We start from the raw sequence: 26,866 nt of genomic DNA, 5'->3' as shown, positions 1-26,866 counted from the left end.
AATTATATCTATTCAAAAATATATATATAAAAAAAATTATATTCTTATAAAGAAGCAAGAACTTAGTAGAATAGTAGCAGTTGCTTTGCAAAACAACCAAAATATATGGAGACCACAATTATAACAGAAGGCAGAGTTAATTATCCACAAGGTTTAAATATAGAAACAAGCTTCATTAAAGATGAACAAGTCTTAAAAGAAGCTCCAATTTCAGCTCATGCTATTGGCAATGGTTAGTTTTACTCACCTTAATTAGTTCTATATTATCAATTTATCATAGACTATATGAGTTACATGCATGGTTAATAATAATATACATAATTAATTAAGGATGATGAACGTGGCGTTTCCATAAATTATACAAGTACGAGTATTAAATATTATAGTGGCTTCTAGGATGGTTATGGTAATATATGTTGTTTATGGTGGCACAAGACATGATTTTGGACCTTGTGGTTGTCATCGTATACAATATCTCAGGTGGTTATGGTAGTTGGGAGGTAAGATTTTGGTACTTGTCTAAGGGAAATCTATCATTGCTTTACTTTTATTTAAGCTCTATGTTAGTAAAGTTCAAATATAAGCGAAGGAAAATTTGTGAAAAAACATCTTTTAAAATCGAATTTTAGACTTTTAGGTTCGTTGTTTGCCATCCCATTTCTTATATTCGTCGTGCAAATACTCCCCTTCGTTAATTTTACAAATCTACTCCTAATTAATGCTTAGACTTACATCAGAGTTAGTTCCATTATTGTTCACTAAGTTGTTACATCACTAGGTAAAAATTCTGTCTTTTTTTCTTTTTTTCTTTTTCTAAACAATTTTGTATGCGTAAAAAATGCAGATTCATGGCAACAGGTTAGTTTGTTACTCGTAACGGGGTTCAACTGTGGATGGATACTATCCTTTTCAAATCTAATGATGGTACCCCTGGGTTGGACATGGGGTATCGTCGTGTTAGTTCTGATCGGGTTAGCCAGTGCCTACGCGAACTGGCTATTGGCAGGGTTTCATTTCATACAAGGCCAAAGATTCATCAGATACAGAGACATCATGGGGCATCTATTTGGTAAGTTTGCTCAAAAAACACAAGTTTCAACTGTATTTTTAAAGTGTTTCAAAAGTATGTAGATATTGAACAGGCTCTTAGTTGTGCAGGGAAACATATGTACTATGTAACATGTTTTCTCCAATTTTCAACCTTTGTTTTGACAAATATGGGTTACATCCTGCTTGGAGGCAGATCACTTAAGGTACGATTTTATTACTTACGTTTAACCTCCGTGCAGTCTACATACTGCAGCGAACAATTTATTTCCGAATATTCTAAAATATGAAGCGTTATTCATGATTATTAATTATTAATTATTGATTGACGAAGTATATAGTTGGCGGCTCTAACTAAAAGTTAGCAGATTAATGCATAGATAAGATCTTCATACGATTTGTCGCTTAATGCATATCTTTGTGTTACTTCAAATTCATAAATAATTAAACTACTACCTCTGTTTTTTATTATTTACAACAAAGAGGTATTATTTGTGAGACATAAAATATTAGGTCACCTTACAATTAAGATTTAAGAGTAGCATGTTAGGGGAGAACATGGCGTGATTGATGGCCCACTATATATAAATTAAATAAACACATGCATTGCATATGCTTATAAAACTTAATTAAAATCAACTAACTAATCCTAGACGTATGGATAAACTACCCATCATTAGCGATGGTGGGATTTATGAAGAATCACTCCTCTTTGGTTGTGATCATGCACTTCTGGACGACTTATGGTTATCTGCATGCATACTCCTTCCTTTCGTCTCTAAATAAAGTAAATAGTCACTTTTAATGAACCAAATAGGATAAACAATAGATCTGGGACCTTAAGATTTTTATATATATATTAAAAAAATAAAAATAAAATTAATGCATGGTACGTATGTATTCTTTTTAAGAACAAAATGTAATATAAATAGAACCATTTTTGAAAAACATGCATGTATTCTATGGTTTAAAACAAAAATTTCCATTGCTATTACAAAAAAATATGAGGTACTGTATTAGCAAACATAGTGCGTGCTCTCCTTTTCAATGTGATTATAACTTTTAAAGGCTACAAGTAGTAGATACTCTTAGTTATTGTTGAATACCAAAAAAGTCTAATTTGGTGGAAAATAATATTGAGTATCTAATTCTTAAAGCTTGTATTGGGTCATTAATTGGTTCTTTGTGTTAGTATATGTCATTGGCATCTTGATTAATGCTTTGTATGAGTTGTTGTACCCTGGAAAATGAAAGATTGTTGGAGATCAATAATCCAAAAAGCTAGATCACAATTTTTTTTTGGGCCCCCTTCCAGTCATCTGCCCTAGGCCATTGCACTCCTACCTAGCCTCAAGGCCGGGCCTGAATTAATCAAACCTCCACTATTTATCTTTCTAATATTCACTTTTAATTACCCAAACAAAACAATGTATCTTGTTAATGCAAGTTACCACTAAGGCTGTTCACTTAACGTTAAAACAATACGGAGTAATATTTAATAAATACGAAGTATTCCGTATAAGTTTAGTTCAGTAAAACTAATTTCTGTTCAAATTAAGAAATTTGAGTTTAGTTAAATAAGTTCAGTTCTGTAAAAATAACTTCATTTCAGTAAAAATTAATAACTTTAAAGAAGAACTATAATAGAGAATCAGTAAAAATATAATTTGAGTCCAGCCAAAAAAAAAAAAAAAAAGTTCAGGAAAAATAATTAAAGTTCACCTAAAAATTTCAGTTCAGCAAAAATAAGGTAAAGTGAATAGGGTGTAATACCTTATGTTCAGTAATCATGATGCACTTATTTTTAAATTCAATTCTCTAACAATTTTATTTATTTAATTTTTTTAACAGGAGATAAATTTGGTGTTCAGTGACACAACCATGAGGCTCCAGTATTTCATCATAATCACCGCAGTAACTTACTTCCTCTTTTCTTTTACCGTACCAAACCTCTCTGCCCTGAGAATTTGGTTAGGAGCCGCAACAATCCTCACCTTCACTTACATCGTAGTCATTCTCGTCACAACAATCAATGATGGTATGCTGTCAAATTTATCAGTGTTCTAAGAAAAAGAATTAAATTAATCTGCATTAACACGTAAAAACCGTTAAAACTTTATGTACATAACATAAACATACCATTAGGGTGCTAATTGAGTTGAGCAGCTCGCGAGCAACTTGAGCTCCACTCGATCAACGCTTGTTCAAAACTCGACTCGATTTAGCTCGACTCGAGATGTTAATGAGCATGAGTTGAGCAAGCTCTAACTCGACTCGATAAGCTCGTGAGCAACTCGATAATATATTTTAGTAATATAGAATTTACAAACAAAGTTACCATGTTTAAATAAATTAGACACTTAAGTGTTAATTTATATTATCAAAAAAGAAAGAGTAAATCTTTAATAATAAATATATAAAAGAAAGAAAACAATATAAAGTGAACAAAAAATAAATAAAGGCATATAATTATAGAAGGGCCAAAACTTTAACGAGCAGATCGTGAGCTGCTCGACTCGACTCGAAACTTTAACGAGCATGAATTGAGCAGGTTTTGTTAGCTCGAAACTTTAACGAGCACGAGTTGAGCACATGTAAAAAGTTTTCGAGTAGCTCGTGATCGACTCGCTCGATAATCATCCCTATATACCATAAGGTGTGCAGTTTGAGTCTTACTTGTTACTTGTGTTAGCAAGGAATGTTTGTGCATGCGCACACGTGTGACTAATTGTAATTTACTCCCTAAATGCTTATTTCAATACAAGTTATTAATGTGTAGATTCATATAGGAAAATCTAATAAACAGAGAGACTACGAAGTTAAGGGAAGCACAATGGACAAGGTGTTCAATGCCTTAGCTGCGATATCAGCCATCGTATTAAGCAGCAATTCGGGCTTGTTACCCGAATTACAGGTCGAATTTTCTCCTTCGTTCTTACAATCTTTATAATGACAATCACAATATTTACCAATCATACAAATCAAATGAAGTCCAAGACGACGAAAACATTATTTAAAATAGCTACAATAATGATCATATTTGTGTTTGTTAATGTATGGTACAGTCTACCCTACGAAAGCCGGTTGTCAAAAACATGAGAAAAGCCTTGTATGCACAATTTACTTTTGGTATCATGGTATACTATGGTGTTACTCTAGTTGGATATTGGGCTTACGGTTCGGATGTACCGGATTATCTCCCTAAGGCGCTAAGCGGGCCTAAATGGGCGAAAATCCTGATCAACTCTGCAGTCTTTCTCACTAATGTCATCTCACAACATGTATGTACCATTTAAATGTACCATTTTAAGATAATAATCGAGATCGATTCATAACTAACTTCATATTATTGCGATACGTACATTTTCAGATGTTTTTCCAACCAGTTCACGAGGCCTTAGATACCAGATTCTTGAAAGCAGAGGAGGGTGTATACTCGAGAGAGAATTTGAAAAGGCGGTTCCTTCTACGAGCACTTCTCTTCGCCGGAACTACTGTGGTGGCAGCAGCATTACCTTTTATGGGATATTTCATAAGCCTCTTGGGATCATTCACACTTGTTACATTAACGTTTATTTTTCCAAGTATGATCTTCATTAAGGTAAAATTTGATTACAAGTCCCTTTTAATTTTAATACAAGTACGGAGAAGTAACATAAATTATGTTCATAATGTTAATACATTATTTTTTATTTCAATTAGAGAAATGTTGATTCTAAATCAATTGTACAGGTTAAGGGAAAATCGGCTAGGATTGGACAAAAGGCATGGCATTGGACTATCATTTTCATATTTTCTTTAGTTGCAATGGCAACTACAATAGCTTCATTCATATTAATAATTCATAATGTTAGAAGCTACCATTTTTTTGCCGATCAATGATAATATTGAATTAAACAAGTACACCAAAATATACATTAGTCCGCTTTGCTCTAGTAGTTGGTTCTGCACCCTCTCTGGCTATGGCTATTAGCAAATTATTCCCTTTCTGGGAGTTGTGGAGTATTACACAGGGTGCTTGTGTCGCGTGCACAGGATACGTGTGTACATTTCGTTTTTCAATTGGAAGAAGACTTGAAAAATCCAAGTAAGCCGTGTGATTTAATTTGAGACTATCGAACTCTTTGTTATGTTGTAATATTCTTATCATTGGAATTTTATAGCTAGGGTTTGATTTTCCTTATATGAGTTACAAAATCATTTATGTAGTATGATCTTCTCATGCAATATTGCAATGCATAAGTTACGTTCCTTTTATAAAGTACAAAAAGATATAAGCAGTTCTTGCTTTGTGTTAGAACTTTTTATTTAAACAAATAGCAATACAATACTACAACGTACTAATTATAAATGTTCATATATAACATCTTATTTTTAAAGCTTGATTATAATTAATACTATCAAGCATGTACAAACCTAATCCATTGAGCTGTGCTAGGAATCCCACCATTGACAAGAAAGAGCATATAATACCCGGATGGTGCAACATTCGCTGAAGGGGGTGCTTCAACCACGGCATCAACCCACCCACCATCACCTTCCAAAACTTTCGAGCTTCTTAACTTTAAAAGCCTTTGGTTCATTGAAACTGAATGTGTTGTAAAAGGAGGAGCATACGCGTTAAATTCCACCTTATCATTCAATTTTCTCCCTAGCCAAAATGTTACATGAAACTCCTCCCCGTACCTAATGTTAATAGTCTCATCACCATTATCAATATTATTATTTATAGAACTCGTATGAGACTTTTTAGGGTGGAACCCGTGGCCTTTCTCTCTAGACATGCTCCTAGGACGCGTATTTATGATGTGTCCTCCAATATTGCTATTTTTTTTGGAAGGGTTACTAGGCCGCCTACTTACGTGGTGTGCCCCAATATTGCTATGTTTTTTAGAAGTGTTACTAGGCCTTAAATGTTGATTTATTTTATCACTCTTACTATCCATGAAATTATTATTACTACGATGAAATCGATTCTTACTCGCTATAGAAATGTTACTAGGCCTTACGGAGTGAAACCTATGGTCGGTATATTGTGGAGCAAATGCTTGTAACTTAAGCTCCGTAGGGTACCGTACATTGTGGTAGACATACCTCTCATTAGGGTTACTTCCTCCAATTAGTACCCTCCCATCAGGCAAAAGTATGGCCGACGAATGATACATTCGCGCTACATTTGTTTCTTGGAGAACCAAAAACCTCTTGCCTAATGGCTTCTTAGGCCTATAGAGGAACGGGTTGTGTGCAGGGCGGTCTGCATTGTTCCACCCTCCAGCCCCAGCTTGCGCGCCATTAATCAATAAGACATGTCCTGTAGGGAGGATCACCATGTCCATTAAAAGCCGAGGATGAGGCATATCCTCCATAATCCACTTATTTGTATGCCCTGTTATCTCCATTCTTCCGCAACTCTTTAACCCTTCCAAGTACTGCCCTCCGCGTGCTGCAGTGTAGGCTCCCTCGGCTGCACCCCCACAGATCATAACCTCGACCTTTTGAAACCCATCGCGGTGGTCTAGTGGTAGGATGACCGAGGATCCGGAGCTAGGGTAGCTCCTGGATCCTCCACCAGGCATCCGCGGGTAGGTCTTGATCACACGGTCAAGCCGGTAGTTGAACAAGATTGAGTCTCGATTTGCAAAGATAAAAAGATGACCGTCCGACGAAAGATGAAGGAAAGGGTAGAGATTATTACCTCCTTCAGATCTATTATAAGTATTATGTAAAAATGGTAGAGTATAAGAAGGTATTCCAGAAGATTTTCTTGGAACAAATTCATAGGAGAAAGCATTTTTACCTCCTACTACTATAACTCTTTCCTTTTCACCAGGAAGTAATTGATTAGAAGCATACCATCGATTCTTCGCTAGCTTCGCCTTCGAAAGCCTCCAATCACATCTACCATCATCACAAGGCTCAAAGTGTCGGATCTTCTTGTACCCGTTTGCGTACCCACCCGTTTGAAGGAGTGTCCCGTTGCTTAGGAACGAGCCCGAGGAGCAAAACGGGTCGGACTCGATTTTCAATGGCCTTAAAGAGTTGGTATCTATGTGATACTCTACTGAGTGAGCAAAGCATGAAGAGTCCCTTAAGTCATTGGCATGGTTCTGATGGCATTCTCCACCGTGTGATCGGTGGTTAAGGAGGTACGCCGAGGGTCCGGTCCCGGTTTGATCGAATATCAAGATGGTGTTCATATGGGTTAAGGCCATGTGCATGGCTACCACCCCAACATTGTCCCTAAGAAGTTGCCATTCTCCTTGTTTTCCTATTGGATTAGTGATTTTCAAGCTAATACATGGGTGAATTGAAAGGGAAAACAATGTAGTTAAAATTATGGCTAAGAATGTTATAAATTTTTGTGCCATGAGAAATGATAGAGATAGTGACAAACAAACTTGAGTAACGTAGGTGTCTGAAGTGTGAGTAGAAAGTTAAGTATAGTGAAGTCGTTGGTAGTGTTTATATACTTAGAAAACTATGCATAGTTATTAGGAGGTCATGCAATAAAGAGGGGCCAATTGATAAGGCTTGTTTTCTTTAAATGAGGAAGAAGTATTGCTGAAATGTTGCAACGCAAAACACATGCTCATGTGTATAATCCTAAAAGATCGATCGCATGCATAAACTTTACTAAGTATTAATTATGAGTGCCAGCGATTAAGGGTGACAAATTTGGTGATTAAATAACCAAGGAATGACATCTTTATTGCACATACAAGTGAAACAAAGTTGGTAGCATTTATATTGTGAGTTTGTGACTACATGAATATACAAGTGAACAACATAAAAAATGGCACAACGTAAATTTTGGGTTTTGCTATCTTTGATTTGTAGTATATATATACGAGTACATAGTAGCACTGTAGCAATGCTCATATGTTGTATTCTTCTTCTGTTTAAATTTACTCCCATCACACTATTTTGACAAGCAATTTAAGGAAGATACGTTATTCACTTAGGTAAACGAACAAATACAAATTAATTAATTCTACCGCCAATTACTGTAAAAGTTAGTGCATGTCAAATTTTAAATTTTATAGTTTAATTAAACTGTTTACATACCTTTTCAAATCATTTCCTCAGATATAATAATGTCAAAATAATGTGTTACGAGAGAAAGGATATTTTAACCACTCATTAATATTGTATTTGTGATATTTGTCAACTATATGTGTATTTTACTTCAAAAGTTGCCCGGTAAACATATACGAAGTATAAACACAAGAACAATGAAAATTTTATCTATTTCTTGATAGCAAATGGGTAGTGGGGTTAAACAACGACAATGATACGAATCATCCAATCGTTATAATACACACAATTCGTAAAATAAACACATACGTCGTTTAAAGATATAATTTCAAACGTACAATTTCAACTTCAGTGACCTATTTGATTGACTATGGCTTGAACAACGTATGATAATAATGCTTTGGTAAATTTAATTTACGGATTTTTCACCAAATACCACTGAGTTAAAGCTTAATTCACCATATACCACCAAAAACTTTCTAATACACCATGTACCACTGAGTTTAACATAAATGTCACCAAATGCCCTTAATGACTAACGCCGTTAACTCCGTTAGTCATTAAGGTTAATTATGCCACGTGGCTGTCACTTATTGATTCTTATTAATATTATTTAATTAATTACTTAAATAAAGAATAAAAAAAACTTAAAAATAAATAAATAAACCACCACCAACCTAGCCACCGCTCCCCACCCAGCCAACATCCCTGCCCCTACCGGCACCACCATGTCTACACCGCCGCCACCGCCGCCACCATGTCTACACCGCCGCACATCCCTTTCCCTTAAACCACTATCCTCTCAAGTCCCACCCTAAAACTCGAAAACCCCCCTCTCCGACGCCCAAACCCACTTGTTGGCTCCCAGACCCACCTTCCCCGAGCCGGCGAACCTAAGTCACCCCTCAATCTTCCAACTCCACCCCTTTCCCCCCTCTGAACCACCACCCCAAAACCCTAAAACCCCAAAATCAAAATCTAGGGTTTCGATTTTGGGTTTTGGGATTTTGGGTTCAACTGCGGGCTGGTCAGGTGCTTAGCGTGGTGGTGTAGTTGGTGCCGTGAAATGAAGGTAAGGTGTTGCGGTGGTTTGTAGCTGGTGTCGTGTGGTGGCGAATTGGAGGATGTGCGGTTTGTGTGGCTGAGCTGGGAGGTGGTGCGAAGTAGAGTTGCGTGGGTGGTAATTTGGGCGGTGTTCGGCGGCAAAGGGCTGGAATTGGTAATGGTTGCAGTTTGTATGGTGGCAGCAGCGGTGCGGCTGGAGATGCGAGGGAGAAAGGGAATTGGTTGCGTGGGGCTGTGATTGGGGATGGCAGGGAGGTGGTCAGGTGTTGGGTATGGTGGATCAAGGGAGAGATTCGTGCACCGGCGCAAGGCTGGGTACGGTGAAAGTCAGCGCCGACCCGGTGGTGGTTCAAGGCTGAGAGCAGGCGGCGAGGGGCTGGGCTGCTAGGTGGCGGTTGTGGGGAGGGGAGATGGCTGACAGCTGGTGGTGGTTTTAATTTTTTTTTTAATTATTTTTGTTAAAGTTTTTTAATTAATTAATTGATTAATTATTAAAGTAAATAGTTTAAGTAAGAGCCAATTCGAGGCTGCCACGTGTGACATTTAACTCTTCATGACTAACAGGGTTAAGAAAAAGGGCATTTGGTGACATTTATATTAAACTTAGTGGTACATGGTGTATTAGAAAGTTTTTGGTGGTATATGGTGAATTAAGCTTTAACTCAATGGTATTTGGTGAAAAATTCGTTTAATTTATGACCTTTAATCCACATAGCTTAGTACACCCAATCGCTCTTATTTTTCACCATTTTCTCACACTCACTCACTTTATTACACTAACTCTCTCATAATGCATTCACATTATATATATAGGAAAGAACATCTGAAATCGAAGGTACAAATATATTTTTCCATAGCTACAATATTAGAGGGATAGCTCAATTTAGTCAATTGGTTAGAGCTTTCATCTCAGTTCAATGGGATTTTTGATCGATTCTCATCACCGCCCTTGTGGCTCTCTAATCATCTAAGAAAATATACTCCGTATATTATATACTTATAAAGTTTGTTTTTCAATTGCAACATTTCTCATTTTGCACCCTTGTCATTGTAATATTTCAATTCAAATCCACTAAAGTTCATAAATTGTAACTATGATTTAATTTTTTTTGACTTTGTCTCAAATTTGTTTTTATCACCCGTTTCTAAAATGTTGACTTAGAAAGAAGATAATGATGTCTGATTGGTTAAATGCGAAGGCCAGGTTTTAGCTGACTATAGATGATTATATAACAAACAAGATATGATGATTAAAGATAAATAGATTTAAGATAGTGACGAAATAAGATATTTTATTTGGAAAATGGTATATATAACCCTTATGATTGTATATAAATGTACACTTTTTTTTTAATAATACAATTTTTTTTTGACATTATTCCCATATTTTAGAATTTTTTATAATTAAACCTACTTACATATGAGCTTTAGTAAGATTTGTCTCAAAATTTTGTTACAATCAAATGCTTATATATTTTTTTTATTATTTATGAAATAAAAAAGTAATAATTAAAGTTATACATTGAGACACGTCACAATAAAAACTAATAAAAAATAAATATATAATCAAAAGAAATACCACATAGTTCCTAATACAATTCACTCCCCTCTTGTATCATCACTTCATCCAAATAACAAAAAAAGAATAAAAAAGCTTAAAAATAAACTATATATTAATTTGAAAGATCGAGCAACAAATTGTGTGGTTACAAGGACCTAGGGGCAGCTAACAAACAAAGAGGATTCTTCTTATGCGTAGTAAGCCCAACAGCTTCAACAATATCAATATCATCCCTTGTCATCTCCTTAGGCAAACTCCAATCCAAACAATACAATAGATTAGCAAGTGCAAGCTCAATCAACAAAACCGCGAAACCAAGCCCAGGGCAGCCCCTCCGACCAACACCAAACGGGATCAACTCGAAATCTTGGCCTTTATATTCAATCGAGCTATTCAAAAACCTCTCAGGCTTGAACACATTTGGATTAGGTGTGTGCCACACGTTAGGGTCCATTGCAATTGCCTTTGCATTGATAAATACTCTTGTTTTTGCTGGTATTTCATACCCTCCTATAATAGTGCATGGTGCTGTTGTTAGCCTAGGGACTAGTAGTGGTACTGGTGGGTGTAACCTTAATGTCTCTTTTATGACCATTTTTAAATATTTTAGTTTAGGTAGATCATTTTCTTCAACTCTTTTTTTGCCCTTGGCAACTTCTTTTACCTCATCTTGGGCTTTTTTCATGGTCGATGGATTCTTCATTAGCTCGGTCATTATCCATACAAGTGTTGCCGCAGATGTATCTGACCCTGCTATGAACATGTCCTGCATTTCAATTTCGAAAATTATAAACAACTAATTTATATTACTAGCTACATTAGTTTCTTATTACTTGTAACAAGGAGTTATTATGTGTAGGAAAAAAAATTCATTTGTTGCAAATAATAGAAATTGGAGGTAGTATATAAGTCAATTGCTAAGGAGTTTCGTGCACATGTTCACATAAAAAACTTAACATATTATATATGAGCAGAGTTGTTGGATAACCTGATAATATAAATTGTATGTAAACATGTTTTGATTAAATCAACTGTATAATTTGACAATTTTGGGCAAAATTACGTACAAAATGTTAATGAGATGATGTTTACTAAACGCAATTTCTCAATGCTAGTTGCTCTAGTGTTTATTTATTTATTTCTATTCTCGGTTTAGAGGCAAAGTTGCACTTGCACTACTTTATCGGTCAACTTTCATGTTAGGCGGCGAGACCAAACTTGCAATAGATTAGCCAAACTACTTTTTATGTTATTTTATTAAGTAAACTATTGTTGAATCTTCAAGTGTATCAATTTATACTCATGATACGGAGTGTTTTTTTTTTTTTTTTTTTTCACAAAAGTACTCATGATAATTAACGGACGACTAACTACATATGAATTTATTAAAAAAAAAAAAGGAACTACATATGAATGGTTCCACATTAGAAAAAAGGAGAGAAAATATCATTTTACAAGTTGGAGGAGTTAGTTTTGTTGTCATTAATTAGCTTTAATATGAAATCTTCTATGAGCTTGTAAGTGGACTAAATATATATTACCATTAGATAATTAAAGTAAAAAGCTAAACTCTTTTTAAATTAGAGGTTTAATTAAAGTCTTTACTAAATATTTAAAAAAAAAAAAAAAAAAGCTAATAAAAGTATAAAATTAAACCAAAATCAATATGCATAAATAGATTACGGAGTACTAGCTAATAAGTAACGTACCGTAATAATACCCTTGATTTGAATATCACTGAGTTTGACTGTTTGATTTGGATCTTTTTAAAGTTGAAGAAGTACATCTACAAAATCTTCATGATGTTCACCTTCTCTACGCGTCGTTATACTTCCAATATGTTCTTGGATAACTTCATCATAAAACTCATCCAACTCCTTAAAATTCTTCTCTAGTCTAGTATCAACCCCATTTACTTTATTTAGAAACCAACCAAACCAAGGATAAAAATCCGCTACATTAAGCTCTCCTAATAATCTTTGTGTTTCCTTCAATATCTCATAATTTTTAGCCTCACCGTCGAATTTCTTACCATATGCTACGCGACATATGACATTATTCGCAAGAGATAGCATCAACTCGCTAAGATTAATTGTTGTATTACTCGATGAGGATCGAGTAATTGTATTAATCACGATGTTAACCTCCTCATTTCTTACGGTGCTAAACGAGTTCACCCGTTTAGCACTAAGTAGCTCTAGGATGGCTATCTTCCGAACTTCTCTCCAATACTCACCATACGGAGCAAATGAGATGTCATTAAATTCGTAACTTAGTCTTTTCGCGGAGTATAACTCTGGCCTACCGGAGAAAATTAGATCGTGTGGCTTGAAGATTTCTCTAGCTACATTCGCGGAGGAAATTACTAGAGTTGGGATTGAGCCTAATTGTAGGAGCATGAGAGGGCCATGTTCTTTGGCAAGCTTGTGAAGAGAAGAATGAGGTAAATCACCAAATAATTGGTGAAGGTTCCCTAAAATTGGTAACTTTCTTGGGCTTGGAGGGTTCTTTTTTTGTTGGTGCATTCTTTTTTGGGGTTTATACAACGATATTAACAATATTATGGGTATGGTAAATATGAGTGCATACCAAAACAGTAGCCTAAATCCATGTTTTCTATCAATGTTAGCAATATAATATAGTAGATGGATTTATATAACCCTTTAAAGCTAAGGTAGGTCTATATATATATGCATGTGCAAATTTCTGACTAGGGATGTATGTATATAAAATTGTATCTAACGGGAGGAATTAACAAAATTGAATACGTATTCGTCTGTGTACAATTTTATTTTGTACGCGTTAGGATGGTATGATGTAGCTAGCAAAATAAACTTAAAATTGAATATGTGATGAGTACAGTTATAAATTTGCCATGGAGGTAACTCACCAATTTATAATCTATCATTTACTTCAAAATTGTTTTTAATTTAACAAATATGATGAGAAATTTACGCACATATATCATGATGCAATTATAGATATTCTGTATTTTACTGTATGTAGGGACTTTTTAAATAAAAAAAACAAAAAAATTAAAATTTGAAAAAATAATAATCTATCTAGTAATCATCTTCTACAAATTGTGAGGTTAATAGGGTGGTGGCCTGGTATATGGTAGAATAGTGTCATCGCTTTTCACCTAATGAAATGTATTTTCGAACACAACTTGACAAGCCGGTTGACAACTTGAAGTTGGCACATATGAAAATAATGGCGTGTAAAGTCAAAGATAACTTGTGAGCAGGGAAGAAAAGCCGCAAAAAAACGTTGAAGCTTGAAGTTATTGGAAATTTCCGCTGCCTGCTTTATTTTGGTTTGAGCTCTTTATGTATTTGTATCCATTACTCTGTATTTTTATTTACGTACTCCTCAGGGACGTTAGATACTAATGTATATATGGCTTAAAATAATATTAAGTTATGAATGCATGATAAAATCACGCGTCGTTTGGTTTAATTAGTATTATTTCTATTCTACTAATATTTCTCTTATCTAACGTCCCAAAAACGGTCGTTAACTTTTGCCATATTAAAATACTATATATCCATGCAATCATGCATCCTACTGTCCTACATGTCATAGATAAATAAATTCCTTATCGTTTCGAAAATCGTGAACGAACTTTGGAAGTATTGAACATGCAACCATTGAACCATGCAAGTATGCTACCAATTTATTGTTTGAAGGTGATAGTTTATCTATTCATTTCAAAAAAAGATGTATAAATTGAAATTGTGAGGAATTTTAAGAAAATTTATTTGTATTATACTCCGTATGGAATAGTGGAATACCAAAATAAATGCATTACTTGGGATATTGCAAGTGGAACAAACAAGTGATTTAGTTGAGTATATTTTTTCTGTTTTTTATTAATTATTTTTTTGGTGCATCTAACTAACCAATTACAATTGAAGACTAGCTTAATGTTATATTTGAAAGCTAACTAAAGGTGTGTTTACTTTACCTGATTAAACCTAAACTTATTTGGAATTATCCAAACTTATTGGACCTGATTAGAACTTATTAAACTAGATTGAATTTATTAAATCTGATTAAATTTGTTGAAACTTATTACGAAGTACACCTGATTGAACTTATAAAAACTTATTGAAACTTATTATGGAGTACACCTGATTGAACTTATAAAAACTTATTGAAACTTATTGTTATTGATCAAGTTAATTCTAATATTTTATTGTATATTGATGTATTGAGTATATTAATTTTTTTTTATCAACCTAATTAGTGTTTTAAGAAACTACTTTAATTTGATCATCAAGTTGAATCACCGAACTCATATTTAATGTTTAAATTAGACAAACTAAATCTTGTAGGCTCCTTGAATAATTCAATTACAAACTATTTAATGTTTAGACAAACTTAATCAAAATTGTACAAAAATTATTGTTGTAAAAAAAATGTATAGAATAATTTATAGGAATTAAGGCCTTATTTACTTCACCTTAAAATATAATATTCAGTAAAAAAAAATTCAGTTCAGTAAAAATCAATAATAACTTTAAAGAGAAATTATAATAAAGAATCAATAAAAATAATTATAATTCAGCAAAAATAATTTCAGTTTAATATAAATAATTTCAGTTCAATAAAAATAATTTAAATTCAGCAAAAATAATTTCAGTTCAATAAATATAATTTTAGTTCAGCAAAAAAAAGGATGAAGTGAATAGGGCCTAAATATTGTATTACCTTTTTCCCCAATCTATTCCATGCACTCTATCACTAATCTTTGCCCAAATTTAATTTTGTGATTTGCCTGTTAGTATCACCCCCTTAAGAGATATGGGTGGACCCGTGCTTTAAATGTGCCACTATTTGTTTTTCCTTCGATTGTTGATCAAACAAGGTATGAGAGTTCTTTTTAAAATTCGTGAGCAACTCAGCTCCTACTTTAAAACAGTTATCTAATACTAAATCATAACCATCTAAGCCCTTTTTTGAAAGAAAAGAAAATAGAATAACAATTTTACCAAAAATTATAAAACATTCTACATTTCTACGCCCAAGTTATATTATTTTATTTGAACTAATTTTCAACTTCATAATATGACAGGTGACTTGAATAGAAACCTATATCCGATGATTTTGATTCTGATCTTCATTTCCAAGAATTAGTTACCAAAAGGTCCAGTAACAAGTTCTAGTTTCGATTTCAAGAATTTTGACATGGTATCTCATATGGTTCACTCGATCACCCCAACTAATAGAAGTATAGAACGCAAGTCATTATGGATAAAAACTTTCTCGCCAATCCTGCCCGATACGGCTTGGGCTTTATAGCCTTCAATAATCAACACTAGCTCGAAAAGCCTGCCTCTTTTGACCCGCCCCAACCATCTAGATGATCCCCTCAAAAATTCGCTCCAAATTCTGGTAATTGCAAATTCCTCTACAAGATAATTCAATTAACAATGGAAGCCCTTGGAGTTCTTCCTCTTTGCTCTCCCAAAATCTCACCCTCAAATTTTGACAAAAGATGCAGCACAAAGTTTTCTAGAACTGTACAAACGTTCAAGTTCAGTGGCCCTAGTTCTGGGCAACTCATCCCAGTTCGCAAAACTATGGTATGTTAAAAACTTGTAAAAATTCCAGTCAAATTCTATTCATATTCATGGGTTTTCCTTTTTATTTCGATTTGTATAAAATTTCTGAAATGGGTGTTTGATTTTTCTCATTTTTTGATAGAATTGGAAAGTAACCAGAATGCAAGTAGTGGGAGAAGAGTATGAATTGAGGCAAATGAAGGATATGGCGGCTGCAAGAAAAAGATGGGGAAGCTTTGGTATAATTCTCTTTTACTCATTCTTGTAAATTAATGCTACTTTATTTCATTTTCTGTTTAAAATTTGAGTTTCTTTACTTAATTGTATGTAATTTAGGGTAGAACTTGTTCTAAATAGGATAGCCATGAGTAATTTAGGGTCTTTGTAATGAAAAGATTAGAATATTACTAATTTCTTGTAGAAATCTATGCTATATGGTTGAAATTGTGGATTCGGAAATGGTAGGACAATATCCAATTATGTTGTAGATAATAGGATTAATTTGGACATTTGTTACATCTAGTTGCGGCTGAACTGGGTAATTGTTGCCATTATATTGTTGTAAACTTCAAATAAGGAAAATGAACAAAGGAAATGGCTACTCATTTTTATAGGATTTTGATATCATAGTTTAAAGGCGGTGAAGTGTATTTCTAATCTCTACTAGTGACTAAGCTTTAAGGCTACAAATTGCAATTTCAACTGTATTTTTGGGATTTTTAGTTGTAGCTTTGTGGTAATCTGGTAGATTGTGTATGGTTGAATTGAGACTACCTCATAGTGCTGTTGATAGAGCTGGCAATTCGGGTAAACGGGTCGGGTTAGTATGGGTCGGGTAAATTCGGGTTAATGTCGTAACCTATGCGGGCCGGGTTTGGGTTGGGTCATGCTTGAGTCAGGTCACATCGGGTCATACATCTTATCGGGTTTGGATCGGGTTTAGTTCGGGTCAATAACAGGTCGGGTTACATTCGGTTCGGGTGAATAAAAGGTCGGGTTTAATTCGGGTTTTAACGGGTTAAAACGAGTTAGGGTCATTCTCGGATTCGAGTCGGGTTCGATTCTAGTCAATAATTTGCAAGTTATAATCAAGTCGGGTCATTTTCATGTCGGGTCATGTTTGGGTTCGGGTCTCAAATATTGGGTAATCTGGGTCTCGGGTTGATTTCAGGTCGGGTCACATCGACTTTGGGTACATTTTTCGGGTCGGTTTGTTGACAGTTATGTATTGACGTTCACATTGAATCATTATCAATTTCTTCATTTATTATAAGAGAAATAATTTCACATAAGTTCATATTCGAGCTAATAAATTTAAACTATATTTTTTTCACTTATTTTAGAATAAATAATTTCATATAAGTTCAAATTCGAACTAAGACCATTGCCCGCAGTGAGGAGAAAAAAAACCTCTCAATCTCTCTCTACCCACTTTCTCACTCTTCCCATCCAATTCCTATCATGAGAGGTTTTTTTACTACACCAATGCTTAAAAAAAAAAACTCCTCATCACTCTTTCCTCCACTATTTTCTATACCCCACCATAATACACATCACTTGTGAGAGAAATGGGAAGCTCAGAAAAATCAGAAATTTGTGGGCCCACCTCATTACTATTCCTTTGTGTTTCCCCTCACCATGTGAGAGAAATGAGAAGCTCTCATGCGTGCTTTTTTTTTCCTCTCACTAATGGGGAGCTTGAGGAGTTATTTTATACCTCTATTTTCACTCGTGAGGGGTTTTTCCCTCACTGGTGGGGGAGTGCTCTAATGAGTTCATATAAATTTAAGATAAGATATAATAAGTTCATATTAATTCCGTTAAGATAGGTTTATTTAAGAATTTTGGAAGATAAGTTCAGGCCTTCTGCTATTTTTCATTGGTTCCACTCATTTCAGGAAACAATTTCAGATTAGTTTATATTCGAGTTAATAAGTTCAAATAAGTTTAGATAAAATATATATAATAAGTTCATATTAATTCCATTTAGACAGGTTTAGTTTAGATTTTTAGAAGATAAGTTCAAACCCTATTATGATCTATTCACATTGTTTCCACTCATTTTAGGGATAACAATTTCAGATAAGTTTATATTTGAGATGACATGTTCAAATAAGTTTAGATAAAATACAATAAGTTCATATAAATTCGGATAAAATAGGTTTAGTTTAGATTTGTCAATCTGAGTGTTTGGGTCGAGTTAGCTCGGTTTGGGTCAATTTGAGTTAATTGCATTACTATTCGGGTCGGGTTACATTAGGTTTGGGTCGGGTTAGAAACAGATCGGGTTGAATTCGAGTTGGATTAGTAACAGATCGGGTTGAATCCAGGCTGGGTTAGTAACAAGTCGGGTTGATTTCGGGTTTCAACGAGTCAAAACGGGTTTGGGTCTATCTCATATTCAGGTCGAGTTCAGTTCAGGTCAATAATTGACGGGTTATGTTCGGGTCGGGTCATCTCAGGTCGGGTCATGTTCGGGCTGATTTTAGGTCGGGTCATATCGGGTTCATGGCACCAATTTCTCGGTTTCAAAGAGGTTAGGTCATGATCGGGTTCGGATAAAATTTTCGGGTCGGGTTAACTTTTGACAGCTCTAGTTGTTGATATGGAGGCCACCTTTTGTTTTAACTTGTGGTAATTGTCTCTGTAAGCACAAAATTTCTTGTCATGGTTGTGGAAAAAAAATTCTTGTTGTGGTGAGAATTTCATATTTTGTGCCTCAGGCTTTCAAACTCTTTTGCATAGGTGAGGGAGGGAAAAGTCAAACCTTTGACACCCAGGGAGGCTGGGTATGCAATCCAACTCACCAGCAAAACTCTACTTGATGTTCGCCCAGCATCAGAGCGCAACAAGGTGAATACTTGATCTACACCCATCTGCTTTGCTTGAGAATACACGTATGCTTTTCCTACTTTTTTGCTATTATTGAAGTTACGCCATCATAGAATATGGCTTCATTAACTCTGCTTTTGAATATCTGAATTTTGGTTATTAAGCATCAGTGGTAATTGAATTATCTGTTCTTGTTTGTGTAGACCTTGTGCATTAAGCTATGGTTTTAAAGAACAAAACATATGGGATGTGGCTACATACATTTTCTGCTCTTTTTTGCTCTGTATAATTGTTTTTAGAGGTTATCAAAACTTTGAGCTTGACACTCCTTGATCACTTTTTGTTGTGTCTGTTTCTCTGTCAATTCCATTCCTTGTTAATGCTTTTATATAGCCTTAAACTCATCTTCTGACAAAGGCAGCAATTTTCTTATGTTAGTTATGATCCTATATCATCTTCTGGCCTTCAATCCATAATAATAGAACATGTATTTTGGTGTTGCAGGCATGGGTTAAGGGCTCAGCCTGGATACCCGTATTTGACGTTGATGACAAATTTGATGTTGGGACACTCTCAAAAAAGGCAACAAATTTCATGATGGGTACTTCTTGATGCCTGTCATACTTTCCTTTCTTGCTATAAAGTTTTGTTATAAAGACAGTTTTGGTACATCAATACATCAAATAAACAATTGTATAACCCATCCAATTGTTACTCAGAATAAGGTTAGCAATACCTTTCTGTGCACTATTAAATTGGATGACAGAAATAACTCGTATTAAGGATCTTGATAAGCTCCTTTATATCTCAGAATCTTTTTGAATTTATGTAGGAGGATGGTGGAGTGGTGTGCCTACACTTTCCTATAATAGGTATGTTGCTAACCACCATCAATTCAACTTCAAACCTAGTTACTCTTTCCTATATGAAGAGAAAGTCTCTCTTATCATATTTTTCCTGCAGCCAGTTCTTATCCAAAGTTGAGGAAAAATTCCCAAAAGATACAGATCTTATTGTTGCATGCCAGAAGGGACTAAGGTGATCTTCTTAGCATCACCTTCTTATAAATCTAAGACTAAACAAGCCTACAAATTCATTGTGCGAAGTTTCCTTTTGGCTACGACTGTTTTCTAGTACTATGATACTAATAGTATATGTGCAATCCTCTGGATGAGATAAAGTTCGCTTGCTAAGTTTTTTGAAAATGGACCGCCTTCCTTCTATTAGTAGTATGATATCATCATCATTACTGTTTCATCATCAAATTCACCATTACTGTGAGTTGTCTGCATCATCTACAACTTTTTGCGATTCCTCTTGACGAATTCGAAAAGAACTGTGTAGTACTCCCTCCGTTTTTAAATACTTGCTCCATTTCTCCATGCGCGAAGTTTTAGGAGAAATTGGAAAAAAGTAATAAAATATGGAGGTAGTGGGATAGGTGGAAGAAAATAAAAATTGTAAAAAACAAAAGTAGTTGAGAGAATTGGAGGAGAGAGAATATGAAATTAATAAAATATGATTTATGTTGGGTCCACTAGTTGAGAGAAATGAATTAAATATTGTAAAAGCTTTCCAAATAAGGAAATGGAGCAAGTATTTAAAAACGGCCGGAAATGGAAAGTGGAGCAAGTATTTAAAAACGGAGGGAGTATGTTTTAAGGCACTTGAAGGGTTCAATATTTTAGGAAAAGTAGGTCTGCTCTGAGCCTATGAAGCAACTGAACTGCATGAATTCTGTGGTCAATGTCAATGATATTTTTTGCACATTTATCTATGTGATCCATGGGAATTGGAAAAAGAATGATATGATATGTGATAGGTAATAGATGTGGAAGAGCAACTAGATTATTTGCAAAATACATGTAACAAAATTGTAAGTAAGGTCAATTTGTGGAATGATTAAATCTTGTTGTTCCTCCTCAACATGCATACGATAAGATGTCCTATCATCCTGAAATGCACATTAGCTAATGAAATACAATCCTTTGAACACTTTGGTGGGGTTTTATCCTGATGTTAGAATGATGTCCAAATGTGTATATTTCATTTTGTACGAAGTATATGCTAACACCCTGAGCACATTTGGCTGGCAGATCTTTAGCTGCTTGTGAGCTTCTTTGTAATGCTGGCTACCAAAATGTCTTCTGGATTCAAGGAGGCCTAGAAGCAGCAGAAGAAGAGGTATTTTATTTAATATATATTTTCCAAATGATTAGTTTTCTTGTGTGTTCTTTTATTGGAGGGAACTTAAGGCTCAATGGTACACTGTGCAGGATCTTCAGAGGGAAGGTTCACAGCCTTTTAAATTTGCTGGAATTGGAGGCCTTTCTGAGTTTCTCGGGTTAGTAGTTTGCGCAATAGAATTATTGTCACCTGGTTATGTGAATCTGGCTAACCCACCACAGGGTTCTGAAAAATATTGTTTCTTACTCCAACATCTTCTTGCACTCAATTTAAACGGGTGTTCCTTTCAGTTGGACGGATCAGCAAAGAGCTGCTGCAGCTAAAGAAGGATGGCAGTATCGATTAGTTTTCTCTGCACGTATGGTATGATAGCAGGCAGCAACTGCTGATCAATATGTATATGTCTCTTTTGGATGTATAGCTTATGGACTGAATTATTTTGTAGGTCGGACTGTTTCTTGCTGCAGATGCATTGTACATTGCTGCTCAGCAAGTGGGTCGTTATCTACAAGAAATACGATCGTAGTTAATGTTTTTCTGCCATTGCAAAGTTGAAGTCATTCACTCCTTGCATGTAGGAACTTGTTTTGGTTTGTATATATGTATGAACTTGCCAAATCCATCTTCTCTTAGTGTAAACGAGTTTCATTTGTTCACTAAATTTTTGTAGCGTGAGGGCAATAATCTATGAAATTTCGATGAAGATCCTCGTGAATGTTGTATGAAATCTTATATATATTATATTTCATAGTTTAATACCTTCTTTTTACTTTTGGATTCTGTTATTCACAGTCCTAAGAAATATTGGGTAGCGGGCATTGAAATGTCTGAAATAGTGAAATACAGAACAATGCAGAATCAGCAAATTTAGAATGTATAAAAAGTGTTGGCAGTTTTGGCACACTTCCTACTATTTTAGGATGAAAATTTAAGCAGCTTATTTATTACAAGTACGAAGTATTACTATTTCTTTTTTAGTATCGAATTATTAGGGCATATGCTCAAACCAAACTCACTCCCTATTTGAGGGACACTCCAAATTCGGGGGTCAAAGAGTTTAAAAACCAAAATATAACTAAATACTCCAGTGTAAAACATTATTCATGAAATTGGGGATTTTTTTTTTTTTTTTTTTTTTTTTTTTGGGGAAATTGGGGAGGTTCTTGAGGTTTGATGTTTTTAACTAGACTTTTTGCATACCGAGTTGGAATCTTGCACCAAGTAATTTAGCCTTGAAAAATAATCCAAAGTCAAAATTTATGCCTATCCTACACCAACATCAACACTGTTAATTATACCAATATGGAGTACGAGTACATTTTATGTAAAATTACTTTGAGGTCGTGGGATTCCTTACTCTTAACATTCAAGAGGTTTGTTTAAATTTTGTTTAAAAAAAAATAAAAATAAAAATAAAAAAATAATGGAATTTGTAAAATTGAAATTTTGTTTAAATTTTGGAAGGTGTTAGAATTCAGCTCATAACCGCCATTTTCCCGCGAGAGCAAAGACTCAACTAACCCAGCAAATCACCTCACTTTCTCACCATATTTTCCGATCAAATTCCGGCGAAACACCCTATAATGTTCGCAATTCGAATTCATTCAGTAGACACAGAACACCCCCTTTTTCTCTCTCTTCCTTCAAACTCAAACCCTAGCCATAATCTTAACCCTAACCCTAAATTCGTCGAGCGCAGAGGTATAATTCATCTCTTCCGAGCCCTAATCCGCCATCCTTCAACTTCCGATTCATCTGCATCAACTTCCAGATCTACTCTCCTCTTTATTGTAGCTGTTCCCAATTATTTCTCCTCTGATGATTTGCTTCGATTTTTCGGGTCCCATGTTGCCGATATATCCGAATTTATCATCATTAGGTAAATCTTTTTTCTGGGTTTTGTTCATTTTGAGTTTAATTTTTGTGGGTTTTGAGTGATTTTGTATTTGGTTGATTTTGATTTTTTTTGGTTTTTGTTTGGGTGATAGAAATGATGGTATGGAGGATAGGTACAGTGTGTTGATTCGAACTTGGAATCAGGTTACAGCTGATGCGTTTTATCGTAGTTTCAATGGAAAGCGATTTTCGCCTCCTGAGGTTAGCATTTGTTGATTGATTGAGATAGTTGTGAATTGGTATTTACTGATGCAGTTGTGTTTTGTGATTAGGTTGAGATATGCCACATTTTATTTGTTCTTTCAATGGAGTTTACTGAATTGGGAGAAATCGCCAGCACATCGCCTTCTGATTATGTTGAGCTGCCTACTTGCCCCATTTGTCTAGGTTGATTCTGCATTGAGTTGTGGAGTAATATCTGTAATTGTTGATTGATAATGTGTGTTGATTTAGTTTCTTAACGAGTTGTTTTCGCTTGTAGAGAGACTGGACCAAGATACTAGTGGAATTCAGAGTACACTTTGTGATCATTCGTTCGATTGTTCTTGCATTTCGAAATGGACTTATCTGTCTTGCCAGGTCAGTATTTACAAATCAGTCCTTGATGTAGCTTGCAATTTTCGGGAAATGTTGAATATTTGATAAAAAATTTCGACACTAAATACTTGATGCTAGTTTGAATATGGTGATCATGTAAGACGCTCAGTATATGATAGTGACTTATCACTTATGTTTACTAGGACTTTCTTCTGCATAATTGGAAGAAAAATGGGTTTGACTTGTGATGCTAAAAAACTCAGTATAAGTGGAAATAAAGGTGGTTATCCCATTTACATGTGTTGGTGGGTTTGAGTAGGAGTAAGAAGGGTTCAGGTGGTTGGAATGAAAAGGTTTAATTCCCACAAACTTTATTCAATTTATGAATATGTATACCTTCATGCCTATACCCCCCATATGGCTATATCTGGAACCTTGCCACCTGCTTAAGGAGTGGCTTATATGAGAAAATTGATCCTCCACTTACAGTTTTTTAGATCCCGAAGAATGAAAATAACCGTTACTATGTGCTGGCCTACAAGTTGGAAGCTTATGAAGTTTTGTGGTCTTGACTACACAAGCATGATCAATAATGCAGTATAAATACATCTCATTTCTTTGCTATGCATGTCATCAGGTTTGTCGATTATGCCAGCAACCAGATGATAGACCTAACTGTTCTGTTTGTGATACATCAGAGAACCTCTGGGTTTGCATCATATGTGGCTTTGTTGGATGTGGAAGGTAAAATGGTCATCATTCTGCCCGAGTAAGTATCTCAGTGTTTGCATTTCTGGCATTAGTTGTCTTAAGCCTTTCAGTTGTTGCTTTTAGGTATAAAGAAGGACACACTTTCAGGCATTGGAAAGATACACAGCATTGCTATTCACTCAATTTAGAGACACAGAGGGTTTGGGATTACGAAGGTGACAGTTATGTTCATCGATTAAATCATTCCAAAGCTGGTGAAAAATCAGTGGCAGTTGACTCACATTGCATGTCGTATGATGGAGATTGTGGTAATTGCGGCCACGATGAGGATTCTGAAATGACTGGTGTTCTCTACGGCAGCAAAGTTGAAGCAGTATGTCCTTTAATGATTTACTTATAGTAATACCTTTGGTGATGTATCATGTGTGAAGTTAAGCCACTCTTTTGAAACAGAATTATAAAGCACTCAACCATTGAACCAGAATCATGTGTTCCTTACGTTTTAATTTGAACTGGAAAGTAAATTATAAATAGCCGCACCCAGATATATTTAAATAATTATGAACTTCAGTGTTTTGTTTTGTAATTTATTTTCAATGCTAAAGCAAATTATCTTCAAAGATGAACTAATTGCTTATGTTATTAATTTTTGGGCACAGATTACAGATGAGTACAACCATCTTCTTGCAACTCAGCTGGAGAACCATAGACAGGTCCTTATGTTTTCTATACTTTTGCTTTGATAATGATTTTAGTTTTTGTTTAAACTGTTGAAATGGTGTTAGTTGTTTGATGAAGGGCTTGATTGAGGTCTAAGTGGAATGATTTAAGAACTTTTGTTCAGTATATTCTTATCTAATGAGTGGTGAAGATGATCGAATAGCTTCATTTTTCTCTCTCTTCTTTGTCCAGTATTATGAATCTCTTCTTGTTGAGGCCAGAAGTAAAAAGGATAATAGTATTGCCGTGGCTGTTGAGAAGGCTGTAACAACAAAGATGCAAGACCTGCAGTGCAGACTGGAAAAATACGAAGAAGAAAAAAAGGCAGTAATGGATGTGAGTAAACATCTTGAGAAATCTACTTGTTCTTATAAAAAGACTTTTGCACATAGTCTTTGGTTTATCTATTTGATTCTTTACAAAGTATATATTCTTTGCTTAACATCCCTACCTCTTTCTTCTTTTTTCAGAAGAATCATATTTTAATGAGGGGGCAGGAAGAGTACAAGAAAAAGATGAAGGAACTTGAGGAAAGGTTAGGTGTTTTCTTGCCTTTCATGCTCTTTACTTGGAACTTTATCTTTTGGTGTTACAACTTTTGTTTTGTTCTATGTTGAAATAATTTAACCCATTTCTATTTTAGGCCGTCCAAAAATGATGGACCTCCTCCTTATTTTAGAGAAAAGATTACACTTGTAAGAAGGAGATGTGAATAACTAAAATGTATTTGTATTAGATATGATATTAAAATTCGATTCTTTGAAAATGACCAATATGATTTGACCAATTATATAGGGAAGAAAGGAGTGGTTGATTCCCCTTCTTTTTAATATTGGTTGTGAGAAAGTTCTGCGTGTTTTAGCTTAATTTCAAATCTTCATTTCTATTGTTGGTTAGGGAGATGAAGTCCCTAAGATCGAGGGATGAGCAGATCATTGATCTTGAGGAGCAGGTGAATTTTTATAGTTCTTTAGACTCTCTACCCCCCACCCCCCTTCTCTTTCATCTTGAATGCGTAAACTTCCAATTTAAGCCTCCACATTTTATTACTTCATCCATGGATAAAAGGCATGTAACATAATGTTAATTACTTTGGCATAACAGATTCGAGATCTTAAAATCTATGTGGAAGCACAAAGGAAAATTGGCAGCATAACAGATTCAGATGGCTTAAAAGGAGGAACATTGCTGCCTGTGCCTGAAATGCAATCCACTCCTGCCAATATAAAGAGGCGTACAAAGTCAGGCCGACATCGTAATTAAACTTTCATGTTAGGACTTGCTTTTTGTATAGAGATAAGATTTTCTAAAGTGACTTGTCATTGTGAATATGAAACAATGTAGAATTTTGAAGTTCAATCAATGATCACTTTGTATGTCTTCAGAATATTGCTTGAGAAGTTTTTAAGTGTTGGGGCTTTAGAGATATCGGCTTACTCCAGTATAAGCTTGTGTATGTTTGTATTGCACATTTGGAGATAAGGTGGAGTGCAAGAGACTACATGCCTCTTGAAATAATTGTGCTTCTGTGAGTTATGTCAGGATCGAATGCTTTATTGATCAGACATTGATGAACATATGTGTTTTTACAGGGTTGTCATAAACTTCAAAAGTAATGTCTCCTTTGGATTCTCTTGGTATGAGTTCAGTACGGGGGGTGTAATCGGAAAATCCATTTCATGACAAGTGTTAAGGCGCAATGTGCAGG

The 26,866-nt window shown here is 34.9% G+C and overlaps 4 protein-coding genes and 1 pseudogene across 5 annotated transcripts; 3 read left to right on the top strand and 2 right to left on the bottom strand.

The window, feature by feature from the left end:
- Positions 1–29: 29 nt before the first annotated feature.
- On the top strand, positions 30–5,269 carry LOC110687853 (proline transporter 2-like). The gene is made up of 8 exons (XM_021864495.1): positions 30–232; positions 845–1,069; positions 1,159–1,253; positions 2,899–3,085; positions 3,837–3,961; positions 4,113–4,328; positions 4,418–4,648; positions 4,780–5,269. Exons 1-8 carry the CDS (start codon positions 106–108, stop codon positions 4,927–4,929), a joined length of 1,356 nt encoding a protein of 451 aa, XP_021720187.1. The 5' UTR covers positions 30–105; the 3' UTR covers positions 4,930–5,269.
- Positions 5,248–7,490, bottom strand: LOC110687852 (aldehyde oxidase GLOX-like). Its single transcript, XM_021864494.1, has one exon. The coding sequence runs from the start codon at positions 7,413–7,415 to the stop codon at positions 5,448–5,450; it is 1,968 nt and encodes a 655-aa protein (XP_021720186.1). The 5' UTR covers positions 7,416–7,490; the 3' UTR covers positions 5,248–5,447.
- A 2,840-nt stretch (positions 7,491–10,330) lies between these two features.
- Positions 10,331–14,146, bottom strand: LOC110687851 (annotated as a pseudogene).
- Positions 14,147–15,867: 1,721 nt separating this feature from the next.
- LOC110687850 (rhodanese-like domain-containing protein 11, chloroplastic) lies at positions 15,868–22,715 on the top strand. Its single transcript, XM_021864492.1, has 10 exons — positions 15,868–16,296; positions 16,418–16,512; positions 19,020–19,128; positions 19,612–19,708; positions 19,940–19,979; positions 20,071–20,145; positions 21,204–21,291; positions 21,384–21,451; positions 21,585–21,657; positions 21,740–22,715. The coding sequence occupies exons 1-10, from the start codon at positions 16,144–16,146 to the stop codon at positions 21,818–21,820; spliced, it is 879 nt and encodes a 292-aa protein (XP_021720184.1). The 5' UTR covers positions 15,868–16,143; the 3' UTR covers positions 21,821–22,715.
- On the top strand, positions 22,705–26,614 carry LOC110687849 (BRCA1-associated protein-like). 2 transcript variants are annotated; one of them, XM_021864490.1, is made up of 11 exons: positions 22,878–23,173; positions 23,283–23,391; positions 23,463–23,577; positions 23,672–23,769; positions 24,365–24,471; positions 24,562–24,811; positions 25,098–25,151; positions 25,351–25,494; positions 25,629–25,693; positions 26,056–26,110; positions 26,263–26,614. In XM_021864490.1, exons 1-11 carry the CDS (start codon positions 22,878–22,880, stop codon positions 26,419–26,421), a joined length of 1,452 nt encoding a protein of 483 aa, XP_021720182.1. In that variant the 3' UTR covers positions 26,422–26,614. The 2 variants fall into 2 exon arrangements, with proteins under 2 accessions (XP_021720183.1, XP_021720182.1); XM_021864491.1 differs by lacking the exon at positions 26,056–26,110 and having other exon boundaries at positions 22,705–23,173; positions 26,263–26,412.
- Positions 26,615–26,866: the final 252 nt, after the last annotated feature.

This window comes from Chenopodium quinoa, unplaced genomic scaffold (genome assembly GCF_001683475.1).
Source record: "Chenopodium quinoa cultivar QQ74 unplaced genomic scaffold, ASM168347v1, whole genome shotgun sequence".
Lineage (NCBI taxonomy): Eukaryota > Viridiplantae > Streptophyta > Magnoliopsida > Caryophyllales > Amaranthaceae > Chenopodium > Chenopodium quinoa.
This window is presented reverse-complemented; position numbering and strand designations above follow the sequence as displayed.